The 17,816-nt window shown below is 64.2% G+C and overlaps 1 protein-coding gene across 5 annotated transcripts in view; it reads right to left on the reverse strand.

Moving 5' to 3' along the window:
• The window catches only part of Cbfa2t3 (core-binding factor, runt domain, alpha subunit 2; translocated to, 3), a 53,172-nt gene that overhangs the window by 8,673 nt on the left and 26,683 nt on the right, over positions 1-17,816 (reverse strand). For 2 of the 5 annotated variants that reach the window (XM_005411026.2, XM_013508004.1), the window contains 4 exons: positions 8,158-8,304; positions 5,794-5,871; positions 2,219-2,460; positions 1,999-2,088 (listed from right to left, as the gene is read on the reverse strand). In XM_005411026.2, coding sequence (XP_005411083.1) covers positions 1,999-2,088; positions 2,219-2,460; positions 5,794-5,871; positions 8,158-8,304 — 557 coding nt within the window. Of the gene's footprint in view, positions 1-1,998; positions 2,089-2,218; positions 2,461-4,835; positions 5,771-5,793; positions 5,872-8,157; positions 8,305-16,012; positions 16,424-17,816 lie in introns of those variants that run through there. The other 3 variants (XM_005411029.2, XM_013508006.1, XM_005411030.2) reach the window with 3 other exon arrangements.

The following is a 17,816-nucleotide window of genomic DNA, read 5'->3' on the forward strand; positions in this document are numbered from 1 at the left end:
GGCCTCCCTGTGCACCCCTGGGCTTCCCAGAGCCACGTGGGGTGGGCGGGGCAGGCTGGGCCCACGCTGCTGGCCCAGGGCCCAGTGGAGGCCACTTGGGAGGGCCAGCAGTTCCAAGTATTTATAAATAAACTCAGTTCCCTTCTTTCTCATGCACTTCAAAGCTGCTGGTGGCTTCCCGCCTCTGCCTCCCAGCCCTCAGAGTGCGTCCACAGGCCTTCGCTGTTCTCTGCAGGCGGCGCCGGCTGCCAGGCCTGTTTCCCTATCTGGGAGTTGAACAAGGGCCAGCTGCCATCTGCCGATGCGTCAGGAGCCAGGGCTGGGAACCAGGTCCGGGAGGCCCCAAGAGCCTGGCATCCCCTCTCCGGCCAGCACAGCAGGGCAGGGACAGGCCCCAGCACCGGCTGGTCACTGTGGCGCGGTGGGAACATCTGGATTCCCTCCCACTGGGAGCCAGGGCTGCGGCAGGCAGGCTCGTCCCAGCTTCTGGAAAGCTGGCGTCAGGCCAGCACAGCGGCTGGGGCAGGGTGGTGGGGCCGGGGACAGGCGGCACTTGTCTCATGGCCCAGACACACAACTGCCCTTGATGGAGACAGCACTGCCCGGCCCAGAACAGGAGTCTGTGTCCCCACCATCCCCAGGAGCACCCGCACGGTCACAGACACTGGGCCTGGCCCCACCTCTGCACGGAGACTGCAGTGCTCGAGGGCCATCCACAGCCCCCTCCATGGGACACGGGCACTTGCCAAGCAGCCACGAGGACCAGAGCCTCAATGCCTGCAGTAGCTCTGGGCTCTGCTGACTGCCTGGCGGGGCCACCGTGGGCTGTGTGACTTTGGGCAGGTCCCTTGGTCTGACTCAGCCTCACGGCAGGTGGAGCTGTGATGTCCGTGTGAGGGCTCCAGGGAGCCTGGGTGACAAAGCACAAGTGTCCCCCCAAGGACAGGACCCATGCTTTGGGGACAGAAAATGCATTGTGCAGGGTGGGGGTGAGAGGGTGGCCCCAGCCCTTCAAGAGCTATGATAGGCAGAGAGAAATAGGCCAGGAGGTCGGGCAGTGCCAGGCCTGCTGTGGGGAGCCACTGCGCTGGTGTGCTCTTGCGCTGGCTGTGTGCAGGCGATACCAGGGATTCTGTCCCACCTGGGATCACAGCTACCACAGGGCACCTGCCACCAGCGTGGGACAGAGCCACGTGATGGAGTCACAGTGTGAGAAGCAGGGCGTGGGGAGTGCCCGTGCCTTTTGCTCCTTGTCTAAGGGATGTGCTGAGTCCCCAACAGTGCCACTGCACCTCACAAGTGCTGTGCCCCCACACACGGCCTCCCAGAGCCCGAGGGTCCCCGTTTCACAGCAGCAGCCAAGCACGGAGCCGAGGGGCCTGGGCATCTGCAGCCTAACCTGGGGACCCCTGGAAGGACCCCCAACCCGGGCAAAGTCTTCAGACAGCTCTTCATCCACCCTGAGGCCTAGCCATGCACCCTCCTGCCTGTCCCCTGCCCACCGCCTCCTTGTCTCCCTCACACTGCTCCAGCCTGCTGCTCCTCCTGCCACAGGACTTTGATGCATGCTGTTCCTGCTACCCAGAGGGTTCTGTCCCTAGCCATCCACCACCTCCTCTCTGGTCCTCAGCCCCACATGGCATTTCCTCCCCTAAGGGCTTCTGCAACATTTCCTCCCTGCCCACTTTTCTGGTTTCCATAGTGCTGACTGGTGGTGAGGATGTGCCTGCCACTTCAGCTGTGCTCCTGAGCCCCAGCTCCTGGCACCCAGTGGTGTTTGCGGGTGGCTGCTGCACGGACACACGCCTGTGGCCGTTGAGGATGCAGCGCTGAACCCAGAGCTCCGCCCTGGAGTGCCAGGCTTGGTGCTCACTCATTGGCTCTGACAACTAGTCTGCGCCTTAACTAAAAGGAATCAACCCTGACCGGTCAACACTGCTCCTCCCAAGGACGACACCCTGTCAGACGCTGGGTGTGGGGTTGGGGGGCTCGCGCTACCTTCAGGAAAGGGATGACGAAGGGCCGCAGAGGGAAGTTGGTGGCCTCCTGCAGCTTGGAGTGGAATTCCTCGATCGTCAGCGTCGAGTTCTGGAGAAAGTGACTGAGTCAGTGACGGCCCACTGCCACCCACATCCAGGCGAGGGGGCCATCACCACGCCCCGCCAGGCTGAGGGGGTGAGTGCGCCTGTGCATGCTCAGGCTGGGGGCCGCCACTCACCACCAGCCCCAGCACCAGCACGCGCACGCGCTCCCCGATCTCAGGCGAGATGTCACTGCCGAACTGCTGCAGGGTGCTGAGGAAGCGCTTCAGCTTGCTGAGCTGCCGGGCCCCACAGGCCGGGGGCAGGTGCTGGGTGGACAGTGCGGCTGAGCACGATGTGGCCGGGCCGTTGCTGAAGCCGTTGGGTGTGGACGGGGCGCCGTGCACGGCCGTCGGTGAGTGGCTGCCGCCGTTCATCACTGCAGGGGGAGGAAGGGGAGACGCGGTGGTGCCGTGGAGAGGCGGTGCCACAGCAGGGAGGGCAATAACAGCACTGAGTGACAGCCGGTCACACCACAGAGTGGTGGTGCTCGGCGCCCCGTGTCTGCTGCTGCCGGGCCTTGCAGCCGGGCGGGGCCACGTGGCCCCTTTAAGATGTGGAGGTGGCATCGGGGATGAAGCCTATGCCCAGGGCGCTGGGGAGGGAGACTCGCGCCCAGCAGTGGCCCAAAGTGACAGCACCTGTGTTTGGCAGAGATCAGGCCCCGCCCACAGGTGCCCAGCCCATCACTGCTCAGGCTTTGCCCACAGGGCTCCCGTCACCTCTTCGTGGGGGTGGAGACAAGGAGTTGCTCACCACTGCCCAGGGACCAGCAGCCCTGCCTCTGTGCGGCACCCGGCCACGTCTCTCCACTGACACATCCCAGCCCAAGCCACGGCCTCCAACCCTGAGCAATCCCATCGCCCCTGCGCCGGGGCACAGCACCCGACTCTCCAGGACAAGCAGGCTGGGTCCTGCCAAAGGCGGCTGGACACGCAGAGGCGTGTGACTCGCCCCGGGCTGGGGCGTGTTGGGGACAGGCAGGGACAGCTGATGTACACACTCCAGGGCCAGCACTGTCCGTCACCGAGACAAGATGCTGGCTGGCCCCACCGTCAGGTCAGTGTCCCCAGGCTCTGGCGGACACCGGGGCTGTGGCAATGTGTCCCAGGCATGCCCTCACCCCGTAGCCCAGATGAGGAGGCAGAGGCTGCGGTGGCGGCCACCAGCCCCACGCTCGTGTCTGCACCCTGTCCCTGGCCTCGGGGACCCTGAGTGACCAATTCCAGAGCCTGCAGCCAGACTGGGCCACTGATAACAAGTACACACACAGATACACACGCGCATGTGCATTCACACACACACGCCTCTCTTGCTCAGCCCTGCTCTGCTCCTGCCCCAGGCCCTGTCCCGCTCCACCGTGCGGCCTCGAGTTCTCAGGCCCAAGCTGGGAGTGCAGGGATGGCGCATGGGCGGTCAGGGCCACCTTTTCCCTCAAGACCAAGTTCCTGGAGGCTCGGCCACCTCTGTCCTCTGTGGTGAGGCCTGCTGGGGCCTGTGGTGCTGAGGGGCATGGAGCCCCCTTATCCAGGTGCAGGGGATCCTGCTGAGTTGGCCTGGGATACCTATTTCTTATGTGTGCTCAGACCCCAGGGGTCTCAGGCAGACCACCCTCCATCTTTCCTGGCCAGGGCCCAGGCGTGATCTCTATGATTGCTTGCTGGGTCTGGTCACCCTTGCCCACCCTGCAAGCCTGGGGAGGGGACCTGGGCCCATGTAGCCAGCCCTGGGGTCTCAGGCTGCCCACACCTAGCTTCCTCTGCTACCTGTGGTCAGACACCACCATGGCCCCAGTAGGTGACCACCAAGGCAGGCCAGGATGGCACATCCTACGTGAACCTGCTTGCAACCTGCAGGCTGGACAGGGACACTGGGGCCCTTATACCCAGCAGGGCAGCCCCAAGCTGCCCCTCACCCCATGCTGATCCATTGCCCAGGGGACTGGTGGGCACAGGCGCCAGTCAGGACCCCAGCCCAGGGACACTATGAGGGAGAGGGTGGGTGTGCTCTCCTTGGTCTCCGGGCCTGGCGGTCACATTCAAGTGCCCCATGTGTGAGAATGGGGATAGACACTGCCCCAGGTGGGGGACAGCTGCTTGGTCACATAGGGCCTTGCCTCAGTCCCTCATCTGCAATGTATCTGGGGTTCTGGGGCTCCACAGCAGAGCCCAAGGAGGTCCCCTGTGCTCCACAGTCCTTTGTTTGGAGCCTCGCCCACCCGTCTCCCTGGAGAAACCCCTGGGGCTCCCCACGACTGGCCAGTATGCCAGGTGTCGTGAGGACGCTCACCGGCCAAGAACTGAGTGCTGCACCTGCCCTGCACAGGCGGCAGTACAGGGCAGTGCTGCCGTGGGCACACGAGGGCTGGACCCGCTGCCACCCTGGCTCAGTGACCCGGGAGCTCCTCCGAGGCTAGAATAGATAGCTGGGCTCTGGACCTGTGCCACGTGAGCAGGAATGATCCGGCGAGGCTCAGCATCCCTCTTGCTTTGGGGTATCGGGTGCCCCAGACCCCGTGAAGCCTGGCCCCTGCTGTGGCTGGCTTTCCTTCTCACAGGTGAGCTCTGACCTCACGGTGGCCACTGACTCACAGATGCCCCGTATATAACCACTGTCAGCCCAGCCAGGCTAGGGAGTAGCCCGTTGCCATGGAGACCTCACTATTGCAGGGACTCATTTCCCAAGTCCCCTGGGCCCCAGTGTCTTCTGAGACGGGCATGCCCCTCCTGAGGCCGCCCTCCCAAGGCCGCTTACCAGCCTGGCCCTGGGTGCCCGGGTCCCCGCGGCCTGCTTGCTGCCGTCTCTCCTCCCCGGCTGCCGGCAGCCTCAGCAGCTTGCTAAAGAGACGCCAAAAATAGCCCCCGGCACAAGTGCTTTTGCTCCCGCGACAGGTGTGTTACTAAGTTAGACGCACACGTGTCCCGGCCGAGGTGCGGGGGGCCCACGCGACACCCCAGGCTCCCCAGCCTCATGGCCTTGTGGGGTCAGTGGGGATGGAGGAACCCCACAGACAGCCCCCAGGCCACTCCCTCCTGCGGAGGGGTCAGCAGCTCTGGAGCTGGGGGGACCTTTGTCAGCGCAGCCAGAACCATTCAGCCACACAGACGGCCACCCCGCAGTGTGTGGGCCAGGGCCCACAGCGGCCCAGGACGAGGGCAGCGAGGAGGCCTGGGCTCAAGCTGTCCCCTGCACCGCCCTCAGGCCTCCTCCTCTCAGAGCCCCTGGGGGTCCTCGCTCAGTCTCCTGGCATGGGGCTCTGAGGTCAGCTCTGCTTCCCGGCCCTTGGTGTGGCCCCGTGTCTGTGAAACTGACTGTGTGGGCGACTCCCAGGGCACACAGAGGCGGGGAGCACAGCGGCAGCTCGCAGGGCGTCCTCCACGCCCAGCTTCTCCGCTGGGTCTGCTTTACTGGGGGAAACTGAGGCACTAGTGGTCCTGCCGCCCCCGGGTCACCCTGCCAGGCCCATGCTCTTGAGTGGCGGGGCTTGATGTGCCCTGACCCATGTCACTGTCTCTTTCTGTCCTCACAGCCCTGGGGACAGCCTTGCCACCCAGGCTGGCCGCTGGGAAAGTGGCTCGGGAAGTGTCAGAGTGCTAGGCCACTGTGGGGCTCCTGTCCTGGGTCCCGGCCCTGTGGCCCCAGCCCTGCTCTCTGAGGAGCACGAGGACAAGATGGGGCCCTGCAGACCCACGGTTCTTGTTATTTTACTTACAGAGACAGACCATGGACCACTTTAAGCAGCCGTGGAAACGGCCATGGGGCAGAGACGTCGCAGGCCCGTCCTCGCCATCTGTAAGCAAAATAAGAAGAACACGCTGTCAGGAGGCGGCCATGGGCTGGACCATGCCCCTGTGGGCCTCAGTTTCCTGGTCTGGAAATGACAGGGCTGGATGGGTGGTCTCTAAGGTCGTTTCTGGCAGGACCCCTGGAGTCTATGGGAATTTCAGATTCTGCGTCAGTGAGGATGGGACCCCGGGGTCTTGGAAAGCCCTCTTCCCAGGCAGTGCCTAGGGACCTGCTTGGCTCCCTGGCCCAAGCTGTGCGTGTCAATGCCAGGTTCAGGTACAGGCTCCAGAATGATGCCCAGGGTAAGAGCCTAGGGCAGAGGGCGTGCAAAGGAGGATGAGCTGAGGTGGGCTGGCGGGAATTCTGTGAGCAGATAGGGAGCCCGTCTGTCACAGGGTGGCGTGGAGACTTGGCCCAAAGGGCTCAGCCATAGACAAGTGTGGCCTGGGTCCCTGCTGCCTGCATTCCTCCAGGCCATGCTGCCTCAGCCTCCCTGCCCACCTTCCAGCCACACGTGGCTCAACTCCAAGATCAGCTGTGCCCAGGGCCGAGGCCAGGCCAGGAAAATCGCGGCCTCAAGCCCAGGGTCAAGGTCGGTCTCGCCAGCTTGGCTCGAAGGCATCCAGGCGGCTGTAGAGGCCTGGCCGGGGCTTCCACCAGCCGGGTGCAGTGGACCTCGGGCTCTCGGGGAAACATGTGGCTCGGGGACAACACTAAGGCCACCTCAGACGCCAGACCTCAGGTGGACATGCCTGCCAAGCCAACAGAGTGCTGCCTGTGGAGGAATAGCTGCCATTTCTCGGGCTCCGTGCTCTGTGCTGTGCTGGGACTCCCACCCGGAAATGTGACCCAAGTAGGTCAGTAGGGGTGGGAAGGAGGTGGGGACACCGAGCCACACACAGCCTGCCCTCCCCTCTGCTCTATGGCCTCAAAAAAGTAAAGCCCCAAGGGGCCTGGCATTCTAGCCCCATCTGGGTCCCCAGGCCTGTGCTTGGAGCAGGGAGGCTGGGGCCCTGTGACCTGCTCCTCCCACTTGGGGCCTGAGTGTATTTGGTGGCTGTCTCTTCAGGCACTGGACCTTTCCTCACACCCTGGGGCTGCCACAGCCCACAGACACAGCTCTTGCCCCTGCTCAGGTGCCAGCAGAGACTGTAGCCCACAGTCAGCAGCCTTACCCGCACCTGCTGTGCCAGCTCAAAGCCACCCAGGGGACCGAGACCACCATGGGGTGGCCCGGAGAAACGGAGGGTGGAGGCAGTTGGTGTGTGTGTGGCTACCTCTGCCAGAGCAGCGTGGCCCCAGGCAGGTCCAGGAAGGCCATCGCCCTACTGGACCTCGGAGCCCAGGGCCCTAATGCAAGAGGCCCAGCTGGTATCCCATTCCAGTTCCGCTGCACATGGGGCCAGGGCCCAGCCTGACCCTTACACAGGAGCTGGAGGCCCACAGAAAGGTGGAGGTGTGGAGGGCATCAGACGTGAGGCTCCCACATGTGCCTGCACGCAATGTCCCTGCATGTGGCCTCCGCTGACAGCGGGCAGCAACCCCTGTCCACTTCTGGCAGGAGACCGGCTGAGAGGCAAGACTGCTAACCAGGGACAAGGCTGGCCTTGCATGTGGGCTGCCCCAGCCAGGTCTTCCCCATGGCAGAGCCTTCTGTGCACAGAGCTGGGGCAGCCTCAACGCCTGCGATGACGAGGCCAAAGCCAGGCTCTGGGCTGAGCCACAGGAATAGCTGCAAAAGCAACTCCGGTTTCTCGGCCTGCTGGGGACCAGGTCACCAGGCCAGGAACTGAGGCTCTGTCCCTGAGGGCCATCAGGGGGAGGCTTGTGGGGGCCATGTGTATTCCCTCGCTCCACCCTGGAAACGCGAGGCCATACTGCCCACTGCTCAGGACCCCAACTCTCCCTCGGTGGCTCCGACCAGGGCTGGTGGCACCTGCTCCAGACTCATGCGATAGCTCAAGGGCTCTGGGGCAAATCACTGCGGATTTGACTGGTCCACCCTGATGTGTCCAGGGGCCTGGTCCCTCAACCGTCGCACAGAACCAGCACTGGGGGTGCCTGTGGTCACCCAGTGCCCAGTGTGCTGCCCACCAGTGTCAGAGCCCTTTAACTCATCCTGCCCTCGAGGTGCCTGTGAGGCAGGAGCCCTGGACGCTCCGCACTGCTGATGAGGGTCCTGGCAGGCCAGAGGTTCCGAGCTCGCCCCAAGCCACACAGCCAGACAGTGCAGGCTAGGCTCCTCGCCACAGAGAGTCGCAGGGCCAACCACACCTTTGGGGCTACTCACGTGTGTGTGGTGTGAAGGAGGGCGGGCGCGTGGCACCCTGGGATGCAGCAGGTGGCGGGGGCGGCATGCTGGGGGGCGTGGCCCGGGGCTGTGTCTTCAACTCTGCTGGGGAGTCGGGCATCGCTGCGGCCTTCTCAGTCCTGTCAGCTGGGAGAGGGAGAGGAGGTGAAGGGCATGCAGCTGGGTCCACGTCCGCCCACCACACCAGGTCCCTGTCCCCCGTGGAGCTCCAGACCCCTCATAGGCATGGCCCATAGGTGGCCCAAGCAGAGCCGGGCCAGGCAGGCCAGGGCACCTGGCTCTGGTCTGCAGATGGCATGCAGCACCCCTAAGGCAGGGTCACCAGGGTTTAGTGGGAGACAGCCCCACCCCAAGCTACTCTGCAGTGTGGGCCCTGAGGCTCTGAGCCCCCAGCATTCCAGGTGAGGCCCCCCAAGTTTTCTGATGCTAAAAGAGCAGGTGGCACTTGGGAGGGCGGAACCTCTGATCATCATCCCCCCAGGGACCTTCACAACAGCTGGACATCCTCAGCCTGGACTGTCACCAGCTTGTCATGGGAGCCCGAGGCTCAGCCCAGTCCCCTCAGGGTTGGGGTGCGGGGGGGCAGGCCAGAAGATAAAGAGGGCTGGGGTGGGCCAGGACCAGGTGGACCCTGAGTCCCCAGGCCCCAGAGCAGGGCCCTGAGGGGTGGCTGGAGAGCAGGGCCAGTGTGGCTGAGCCAGGGGCTGCCCCTGCAGGAGGGCTGAGCACCCTGTGTCACCATCAAGGGTGCCGCATCAGGCACCAGAGACACCCAGGGCCCAGCTCCCTGGGACTCAGTGGGCCGGTGACCCCCACACACGGGGCAAAGCAGATGGAGGTAGGGCTTGGGACTCCGTGCCTGTCGGCTGTCTCGGCTACTGTGGGTCGGCTGTTGGCCTGCACCCCTAGCCCAGTGCCCGGGCAGTTGCGTGGACTCAGAGGCACTGAGGTTCTGGGCCTCCCAGCCTTGGACGGTGACCACCAGGCCACTCGCCACACACAACCCCCACCAACACCGTGCAGCCCCCAGCCTCCCCTCCCCTGCCAGCAGGAAGAGGGCAGCTCGGAGATGTGGGGACATGCCCTCCTCCGCCACCCACACCCGGCCCGCACCTGCTGTCCTCAGCTGCAGCCGCCGGCCTCCCCCTGTGGGGCACCCCCCACCTTCTGGCCCAGGCTGACGGCTAGGCACACGTGTGGTCGCAGCTGTGGGGGCCTGTCAACACCATGCCTGGGCAGGGCCAGTGGCCGGCCTGCTGACAACCAAAGAAGGCCAACGCGCAGGCGCCCCAAGGGAAGAGGTCCAGCCTCACCGCCCATCTGACCAGGCGGCCCTGGGCAGGGCAGATGGGCAGGGCCAGGCCAGCTCTGGGTCGCGGGCCAGGACGCTAGGGCCTCCGCTGCTCAGGGTTTCCTGGCGCCTTCTGCAGAGGTGGCTCACGGCCAACACACAGACACGAGTGGAGAAGGTGGACTGAGCCCGAGCACACGGTGCAGGGCTGTGCCCCTGGGCACATGGGTGGTTGAGCACTTAGTGCCCCACGGTGACAAATCCCACCCCTGCATCATGCGTCAAATTCTCACTGGGCACCGCCATGTCCACAGTGTTCCAGACACTGAGGCTGGGACACACGGTGCCCTGCTGGTGCCCGGTGACTGGCAGGGATTTGATGTCATCCTGTGGCAGAAAAGGAAAGGGCTGCAGGGCGAGGCAGCCGCGCTGGCCATGTGGGGCCCGGCTCCCTGCACACACTGTCCCTGCAGACACCGTGGGGCTGGTGCTCTGCATAGCTCCTTTCCTGGGCCGGAATCTGCCCAAGTCTCGGCGGCTGGGATTTGAAGCGCCGCGAGGTGCTGTCTCGTTGGGGCCGTGTGGCCTCTTACTGTTCCCAGCGCTCTTCCCCTCCGAGGGCTCCCATTCTGTGAGAGGCAGCCTGGGGCTGCAGGGCAGGAGCTCCTGGTCTGGGAGTGCGCGCAGGGTGTCAGTAGCAGTGCTCCACCCCCCCCACCCTGGGCTGTGGTCACGGGACGGCAGTGGACCGCGGACAGCGCCGCATGAGTCTTGGCTGAACTTCAAGTGCTTTGGCTGTGGCCTGAGGGCTGGGCCAGCTGTGACCACAACCAGCCCTGGGTGCCTGGGGGCCTGTCCACCTTGGGGAGCGGCTGGAACCAGAGGCATCACCGCCTTGGATCCAGGATGGTGGTGGTGGGGTACCCTGAGGAGGCATGAGAGACATGGCCCCAACTAGGGTGTCCCTCCAACTGCATCAGCACCGAGGGAGCAGACTGTGCCCCCACAGGTCACACCCATGGGGCCAGGACCCGATTCCCAGAGACGCACGCCTAAACTGAGCCCAGCTCCATGCACAGGAGGTGGCATGGGGCCTGAAGGGACAGGGCTGCCTTCCCCATGTAGGGAGTCCTTAGTGGCAAGCACTCGAGGGCCTTTAGTGTCATAGCCCCTCTTGGCTCAGAAAAGCACTAGGGTGAGGAGGATGCTCTGGACGCCCCGTGTGACCCTGGACCAGAAGTAGGGTGCAAGGTGAGGACCTTGGGTCACTAAGAAGCCCAAAAACAGCCCCCGCCGGTGCAGAAAGGTGTCTTTCCAGCCAAGCCTGGGAATGTAGACTCATCCCAGCATTCAGAGGCTGAGGCAGGAAGATTGCAAATTCAAGCCCAGCTTGGGCAACTTGGCAAAATCCTGTCTCAAAGTAAAAATTAAAAAGGGCTGGGGATGTACTTTAGTGCAAAGGCCCCGGGTTCAATCCCAGTACCACAAAAAATCCCACAATACAAAGCAAAACAAAAAACCCTGCAAAAAAAAAATCCTGCATTCTGAGATCGATGTTTTTCGGGGTGGCTATGGCTGTAGGCAAAAAAACTGCATTCGATATGCAGGGCCTGGGTGCGTGGCCCCTGGAGGCAGACGCTGCCACTCCCCTTACAGGGGCACAGAGCTGAGCAGGAAGACTGCGATAGGTCCGCAGTGCACCAAGGCACTAGGTGCTGCCTCTGACCTCCCGTCCACCCCAATGTGCTCTGGGGCAGGGCGGGCCGGGGAGCGGCTGGGCCAGCACTCAGGGCCACAGTCCCCAGGGTGTGTGCTAGGCGCCACCCCAGCCTGCCTGTCCCGGCCCTGCAGAGAGTTCCCAGGCCCAGCGTGCCTGGGGAACTCGCGCCTTCCCAGACAGCGGATCCAGATCTGTTCCCAGCTGGTCCCAGGGGGGCGTGGATGGCAGTGGGAAAGGGTGGACCGCACCAGAGCAGCCAAGCCACCCGCCATCGGCCACTGTCCTGCGCCGGGCCTCTGGGGACTGGCCCAGCCCAACTCCCAGCTGGATCCAGAGCCCTCGAGGAGGTGGCCGGGGCTCTATGCCACTGCTGCAGACCCCAAGGCCCTGCACCCCAACAGTGAAGCGGGCAGGCCTGGGACCCAGCCGTGATGACCTGATCCTTGGTGTGCCAGGCCTGATCCATGCTCCACACAGGCCACCTCACTCCTCCCTATCATAGATCTGTGAGGTTGGCAGGTGGGGAAACTGAGGCACAATGGGGTAGAGTCCACCGCTGTGCTGCCTCTGAGCACCAGGCTGTCCCTGTGGACTCGGCTCATCCCCAGCATAGGCAGGGGCCAAGAAGGGCCTTGGACCAGAGCTGCCAAGCCCCACATGCCCACAGCGACCACGCACATGGTCAAAGGCACAAGGCCACCCCACACATTGGCACTGTGCCTCAGTTTCCTCCCTGGCCTGGTGCCAATGGACTGACTCTGGAGGTGGAGGCCTGGGTGGGCAGCCTCAGTGTCCACCTTGGTGGGCTGGGGACACAGAGTGAGATTTAGCACACATGGCCCCTGGCTCTGGCCCTGGGAATAGTGAGGGTACTGACACTGCCAGGGTTCAAGGAACGGGCACCTCCCAGGTTGGCTGCCTTCTCCTCCGCCATGGCATCCTCCTTGAGGAAAGCAAAGCTAAGCAAGAGGAGGCAGCTGCTGGGGCAGGGTCACCCCACAGCCACCTCATGACCCTGAGGTCACCACCACCAGTTAAGCCCTGAGGACAAGACCCACAGCCAAACCGTCTGCTGTCTCACCCAGACCCAAGCTCACGGCCCTAGGGCCTTTGCACTGCCACTGCCTGGGCTCCCACAGTACCCATGTCTGCCCTTTGGTCCGTTATGTCTATGCCACTTTCCTCAGAACCACAGCCTCTGGTCTCAGGGACCATACTGTGTTTGTCCTTCCACATTTTTTAGTGCTGTCTCTCTCTGGATCAGCTCCAGAGGGCCAGGCTTTACATTACCCACAGCCACGTCCCCAGAACCCACCACAGCGCTGGGCACAGAGGGGCTCAGCAAACACTTGCTGACCCCTGGCCACAGGGGGCCAAGGATCAATCTGCTGACCAGGGCTGTCCTGTGCCCCAGCCCGGCCCCGCAGGATGGAGACAGGAGGGCGTCTGTGCGGCCCAGGACCCAGGACGGCTGTGCTCTCACTTGCGGTTGTCACTGTGGAGCCCTCGGGACCCATGAATGAGCTTCACGGCTGGGGAGGCAGTGACAAGGACGTCAGGGACCGAGTCCACGGGCTCTGCTTCCTCCCAGGTGGACGCCAGCTCTCCATGTAGCACCTGGTCTGTGCAGCCCCAGATGCCGGGCCCCTGCCTACTCAGCCGTCCAGGGAAAGACAGGGACGAGGAAAGACAGGTCCCTGAGATGTCTGCACCGCGAGGCCACCACATCTTGTCTCGAGGCCCGCGTGGCCTGGAGCCCCCCTTCCAATCTCCTCCCAGGAACCCTGACTTCCTCGTGAGCTGGGTGCCGGCTCAAGCGAACATCACCCACCAATGGAGCAACGGACGAAGCCCCCCCAAGGGCACCCAGAGCCCGGCAGGCCACGTGACGGGGACACAGTGATGCCACGTGCTGACTTTGGGCACAGCTGAGTCAGCTTGGGGACGTGGGCTCTGCACCCCAAGTGCTCCGCACCGCTGGCCTTGCAGGGGGACATGGTCCTGCTTCTGGGGTCCTGGGTGGACCCCGGAGAGGCAGGCTACGGTGACAGCAGGAACTGGACAACCCAGGAGGGTCCCTGCCACCACACCGATGCCCGTGGGGACACATACTCTTTCTTTGAGGCCACTGAGTGAGTAGGTGTCACTGGCTCCAGGTGACCTGGGCTGCGGGGTTGGCACAGAGGTGCTGGAGGGGGCATTCCTAGGGTCTCCCAGAGGGCTGGGGGTTTAGGGCTCCTCTCCTGGACCCTAGGGCCTGGCTATGTCATCTGGGGTCCCCAGGTCTTACCAGCTGGAGCCATTTCTCCACCCCAGGCAGACTCTGGGGCCACAGCTCTCGGGCAGCCTCCCTGTGGTGGGGGCGAGGCATGACCCTGGGAAGGGGACGCCCAGGCTGCCTCGCAGCGACTCCGTGTCCCAGGGCGCAGGCAATCTGACAGGCTGAGCTGGCCTGAGCTGCCTGTGACCCCAGGCCCAGTGGGGGTCCAGGGCCACAGCCCTCATGGGCCCAGGCTCAGCTGTAGCTAGCACATCTGCTTCCCGTTAGGGCCTGTGGCCCCATCCACAGGAGTGGTCTAAGTGGAAGGGGTCGGGGTTTGGTGTCCCCCACCCCCACGATCCGTACTCAGAACCAAGTCCAGATACCTCATGCCTGCCCTTCCCTGTCCTCGGAGGCTGAACCAGGACAACCACTCCTCGGGTAGTTCACTCGCTGCCTACTGGTGCTGGTCGGTCCTGGGAGGGGTTCCAGGGACCCTGACCCTTGTGAGTATGAAAGTTACAAGATCACCACACCACAGGGCTGGACCAGGAGGCCGGAACTGGCTCTACCTTCTGTGTGAACTGGGGCGTCACTTGGTGTCTGTGGCCTGAGGTCATCCATGGGGTGCATTCTGGGGTGGGCTGCCTGGGATGGTGACACCAAAGGGTTTCATGGCTGTGGGAATCAGGCTGGGCTTCCCAGCCACCGCGCTTGTCATGAGGGACAAGGCGGCTGAGCGGGCATCTTGGACACGCAGCTCCTGACTGGCTTTTCCTCCTACAATGGGCCTTAGGCCCCCCCTATGCCAGGCCTCAGTTTCCTCCCAGGACACTGAGAGTGAGGACCGGCCCATCAGTGAATGGGGGCAGCCTGTGTAGGCCTGTCAGGGTGTCTTGTGCATGTGGCTGAGACCTCATGTCCTGGAGATGGCACTGTGGAGCACGGGGCCAGTCGTGTCCTCTGCACCCTGAGCGACCTGGCGTGTTGAGGCGGCCCCTGTTCTCTCTACCCCATCCACTCGCCTGGCAGAGCTGTGTGGTGTGGAGCCCAGGAACAGATAGGAAAACTGAGGCACGGCTGACTCAGACGGCACACCGCAGCCTCCGTGGCTGCCTGCATCACAGGCACATGTGCTTCACCAACCATGGGCAGGGCCAGCCCTCATGCCAGTGTGTCTGGGCCCCTGTGAGCGGCCCATAGGCTGGAGGAGCCCCCCCAGGAGCCTGCAGCGGAGCCCTCCTGTCCCAACAGGAACCTCCGACACAGTCCCCAGGACCTTGGGGGACCCGAGGGAGCAACGGCGAGGCTGCTCTGCCGCAAGCTGCAGCCTGCCTGGGCTGGCCCTGTGGCATGAGCAGAAGGAGGCCTGCGCGAGGGACAGTGGCCCCTGCCTGGCGGGGGCCACGCCATCTCTGGCCTGTCCACAGTGATGAAGCTGCTCTATGCAGAAACCTGGAGGACAGGACGTGCTGTGCTCGAGTGGCAGCGCCTGACGGGCAGGGAGGCCCTGGGGCCTCCCTCTGGGCCTCTGCCAGCACTGCCCTGAAGGCCTTGGGGACCTCTGCAAGAGGGACCCTTGCCCCAGGTGCCAGCCTCCTTTGCTCAGGAGCTGTCCCTGCCCTGTGGCCATGCTACCCGCTTTCTCTTTGTACCTGTCAGAGCCAGGTCACTGTGACCAGGGCCTGGTCCTCGCACCCTGCCCCGGCGCCCTGAGGCAGAACAAGGACTGGGGCGGGCACTTGGCGTGCTGCAGAAGGCTTGAGGACCGCGGCCTGACCGACAGGCTCAGCTGCTCCGCTGCATGGGGGAGACTCTGCCTGGAAGGGGGCGCTCTCTGGTTTGAACTGGGGCATCACGGAGCCTGTCTGTAGCAAGGTTTCCAGAGGCGTCCTGTTCCCACAGACCCCCATGTGAGGGCTTTGGGGACCATCAGACCGGCCCTGCCCACCAGCACCCCCCATCCCCAAGGATGCGCTGACGTGGAATGTGACCTGCACATGGGCAGCCCTGGCTCTGGGGCCTGCTCACAGGACAGAGCCCAGCATGCGGTGGCCACTGACCATGCTGCCCTCAGCACAGGGCGGCCTGGCCCAGCCCAGCCAGAAGCACTGAGCTGACCAGGGGTCAGGAGCTCTGGGGGCAGCGGGCATGGCAGAGCTGGGCTGGACCTCAGAGTCCAGCATTCAGACTTCACAGTAGCAGAGTGGAGGCAGGGGCAGCGACAGTGCCACCCACTCTGCCCTTGGCTCTCTGCACCGACCCCTGCGGTGGTGTCAGGGCTTGCATGCAGCAGTGAGCAATCCCATCCCTGAGGAGTCCTGGCGGGCGCACGGGGCTACAACAGGCGGGACAAAACCTGCCCATCTGACCGGTCACACCCGAAGCCTGCATTTCCTCTGTGGAGTGCAGAGCCTGTGTCTCAGGAGCTAATCGTCCTGAGAGACCCAACCAGGAAGCCACCTAGACTCCTCCAACAACTGTGCATGGTGGCACAGTCACATGGTGGAACACTACACAGCAACGAAAAAGACAAACCCAGCCAAGAGCACCGCAGACGCACCTCGCACATGGCCAGGGAGAGTCCACTCATACGCTGGTCATCAGCTTCCCCGTGGGTGGGGCAGAGCCCGGCAGACCCGCTGACGCTGTGCCATGAAAGTGGTCGGCTGACACGTTTCCCTGCATGGCCTGAACCCTAACGCCCTTCACTCGCCTGGACAGTGCCGTGGACTCCACCTGCTGACACGGAGAGGGGCTGTCGCAGCGGTGACAGCGCAGTCCTGCCTGGGACGGGAATGTGCTCAGGGAAGCAGACACAGAAGGCCTGTGGCAGGTCCGGGAGAGTCACCCAGCACTGCTGCCCTCCTGCCGGGTTCTCAGTCAGGGCCTGGGCTTCCATTCGGCCACGGAGCCCACAGCTGCTGCGAACCACTCTGGGCGGCAAGGCCTGGTGGAGCCCAGAGCCTAGCAGAGTGAGGGGGCGGGGAGCTCAGAGCGCCTGGGATTAGAGCCGTCTGTGCTCCCCAAGGACCGCAAATGGGATCCAGATGTCCAGGGCTGCTCACCCGCGGCCGGCGCTGGCTTGGAGGAAGCACATTCCCCGCCCAGCTGCCGGCCGCGCGGCCAACAGCTCCCTGAGCGCTGGGGGAGGCGACCCCGCCATCTGGGCTGCCCGCTGCCAGGAGGCAGCCAGGCCGGGCAGGGTGGCGGGAGGAAGGGCGTGCCAGGCCGGCGCATCTGGTCCCTTCCCATGCTCCCTGCAGGGGTTGGTGGGCAAGAACGTGGGCGGGGTGGGCGGGGAGGAGGACGCAGGAGGAGAGGCCGGCAGGGTGGTAGCCGGTGGGTAAGGATGCACACAGGGCAGGTGGGCGACGGAAACCCGAGGGGATGGAGACTGGCTCCGCGCGCGGAGCCTCGACCGGAAGGTGGGTGCCACGGCTCCGGAGGCGAGGGGTGCGGCGGCTCGGCACGTGCAGGGCGTATGCGTAGGAGGGGGGCCAGTGAGCGCTGGGCACAGAGAGGGCACCCCGGGATCGCTCATGGCTGGTCGCCTCTGTGAGGCCCTCAGCCAGGCAGCCGCTCCTAGGGTTTCTGTGCCCGGTCTCTCAGGATGTCGCGGAGGCACCCCACCTCCGCCCACGTCATGGTGCATGGCCTCAGCCGGGGCTGGGGCCCACATGCCAGAAACAGGTCCGTTCTGGGGTGCTCACAGTGGGGGCAGTCACACAGCCCCCCACGATAGCTTGGGGTCAGGCAGGCCCGAACTCACGTTTTGTGTGTGTGTGCAAGTACGTGTACACATGTGTGACTAGGTGTGTGGGTGTGCATGCACTGCAGACACGCATGCATGTGTTCACAAGTATGTGCACAGGAACATGAATGTGTAGGAGTGCACTGTACACGTGGGGTGCACACGTGTTTGTATGTGCACACACGTGTATGCACATGTACCCACACACCACTTGTATGTGTGCATGCATGTGCGTTGTGTGTGGCTAGGTGTTCGTGGGTGATTTCCCTGACCCCGACCCCCTGTACGCACAGCACCTCCTCGGGGCCAGGAAACGGCGCCTGAGCACCCGGGATGGGGTCCAGGCCCTGCCTTCTGTGCACGTCCTCTCGGCACCGCCCAGAGGATGTCCAGGGGGCCCTGTGAAGCCTGCCGCACCCAACCTCGCAGGGAGGCCAACGGACAGCATGTGACGACTGACTGTCAGGGCATGCACAGATGCAGCACACCGCTCTGCTACCTGCTGGGCCCAGCCAGGGCCTGGATGCGAATCCCCCCTCCCCCGGCCTGACTGTGGGGAGCCCAGAGTCAGCAACGACGTGGAGGCCAGGCCAGGATGCCGAGGAGAGAGAAG

This window comes from Chinchilla lanigera, unplaced genomic scaffold, assembly GCF_000276665.1.
Source record: "Chinchilla lanigera isolate Chin_1 unplaced genomic scaffold, ChiLan1.0 scaffold00140, whole genome shotgun sequence".
Classification (NCBI taxonomy): Eukaryota; Metazoa; Chordata; class Mammalia; order Rodentia; family Chinchillidae; genus Chinchilla; species Chinchilla lanigera.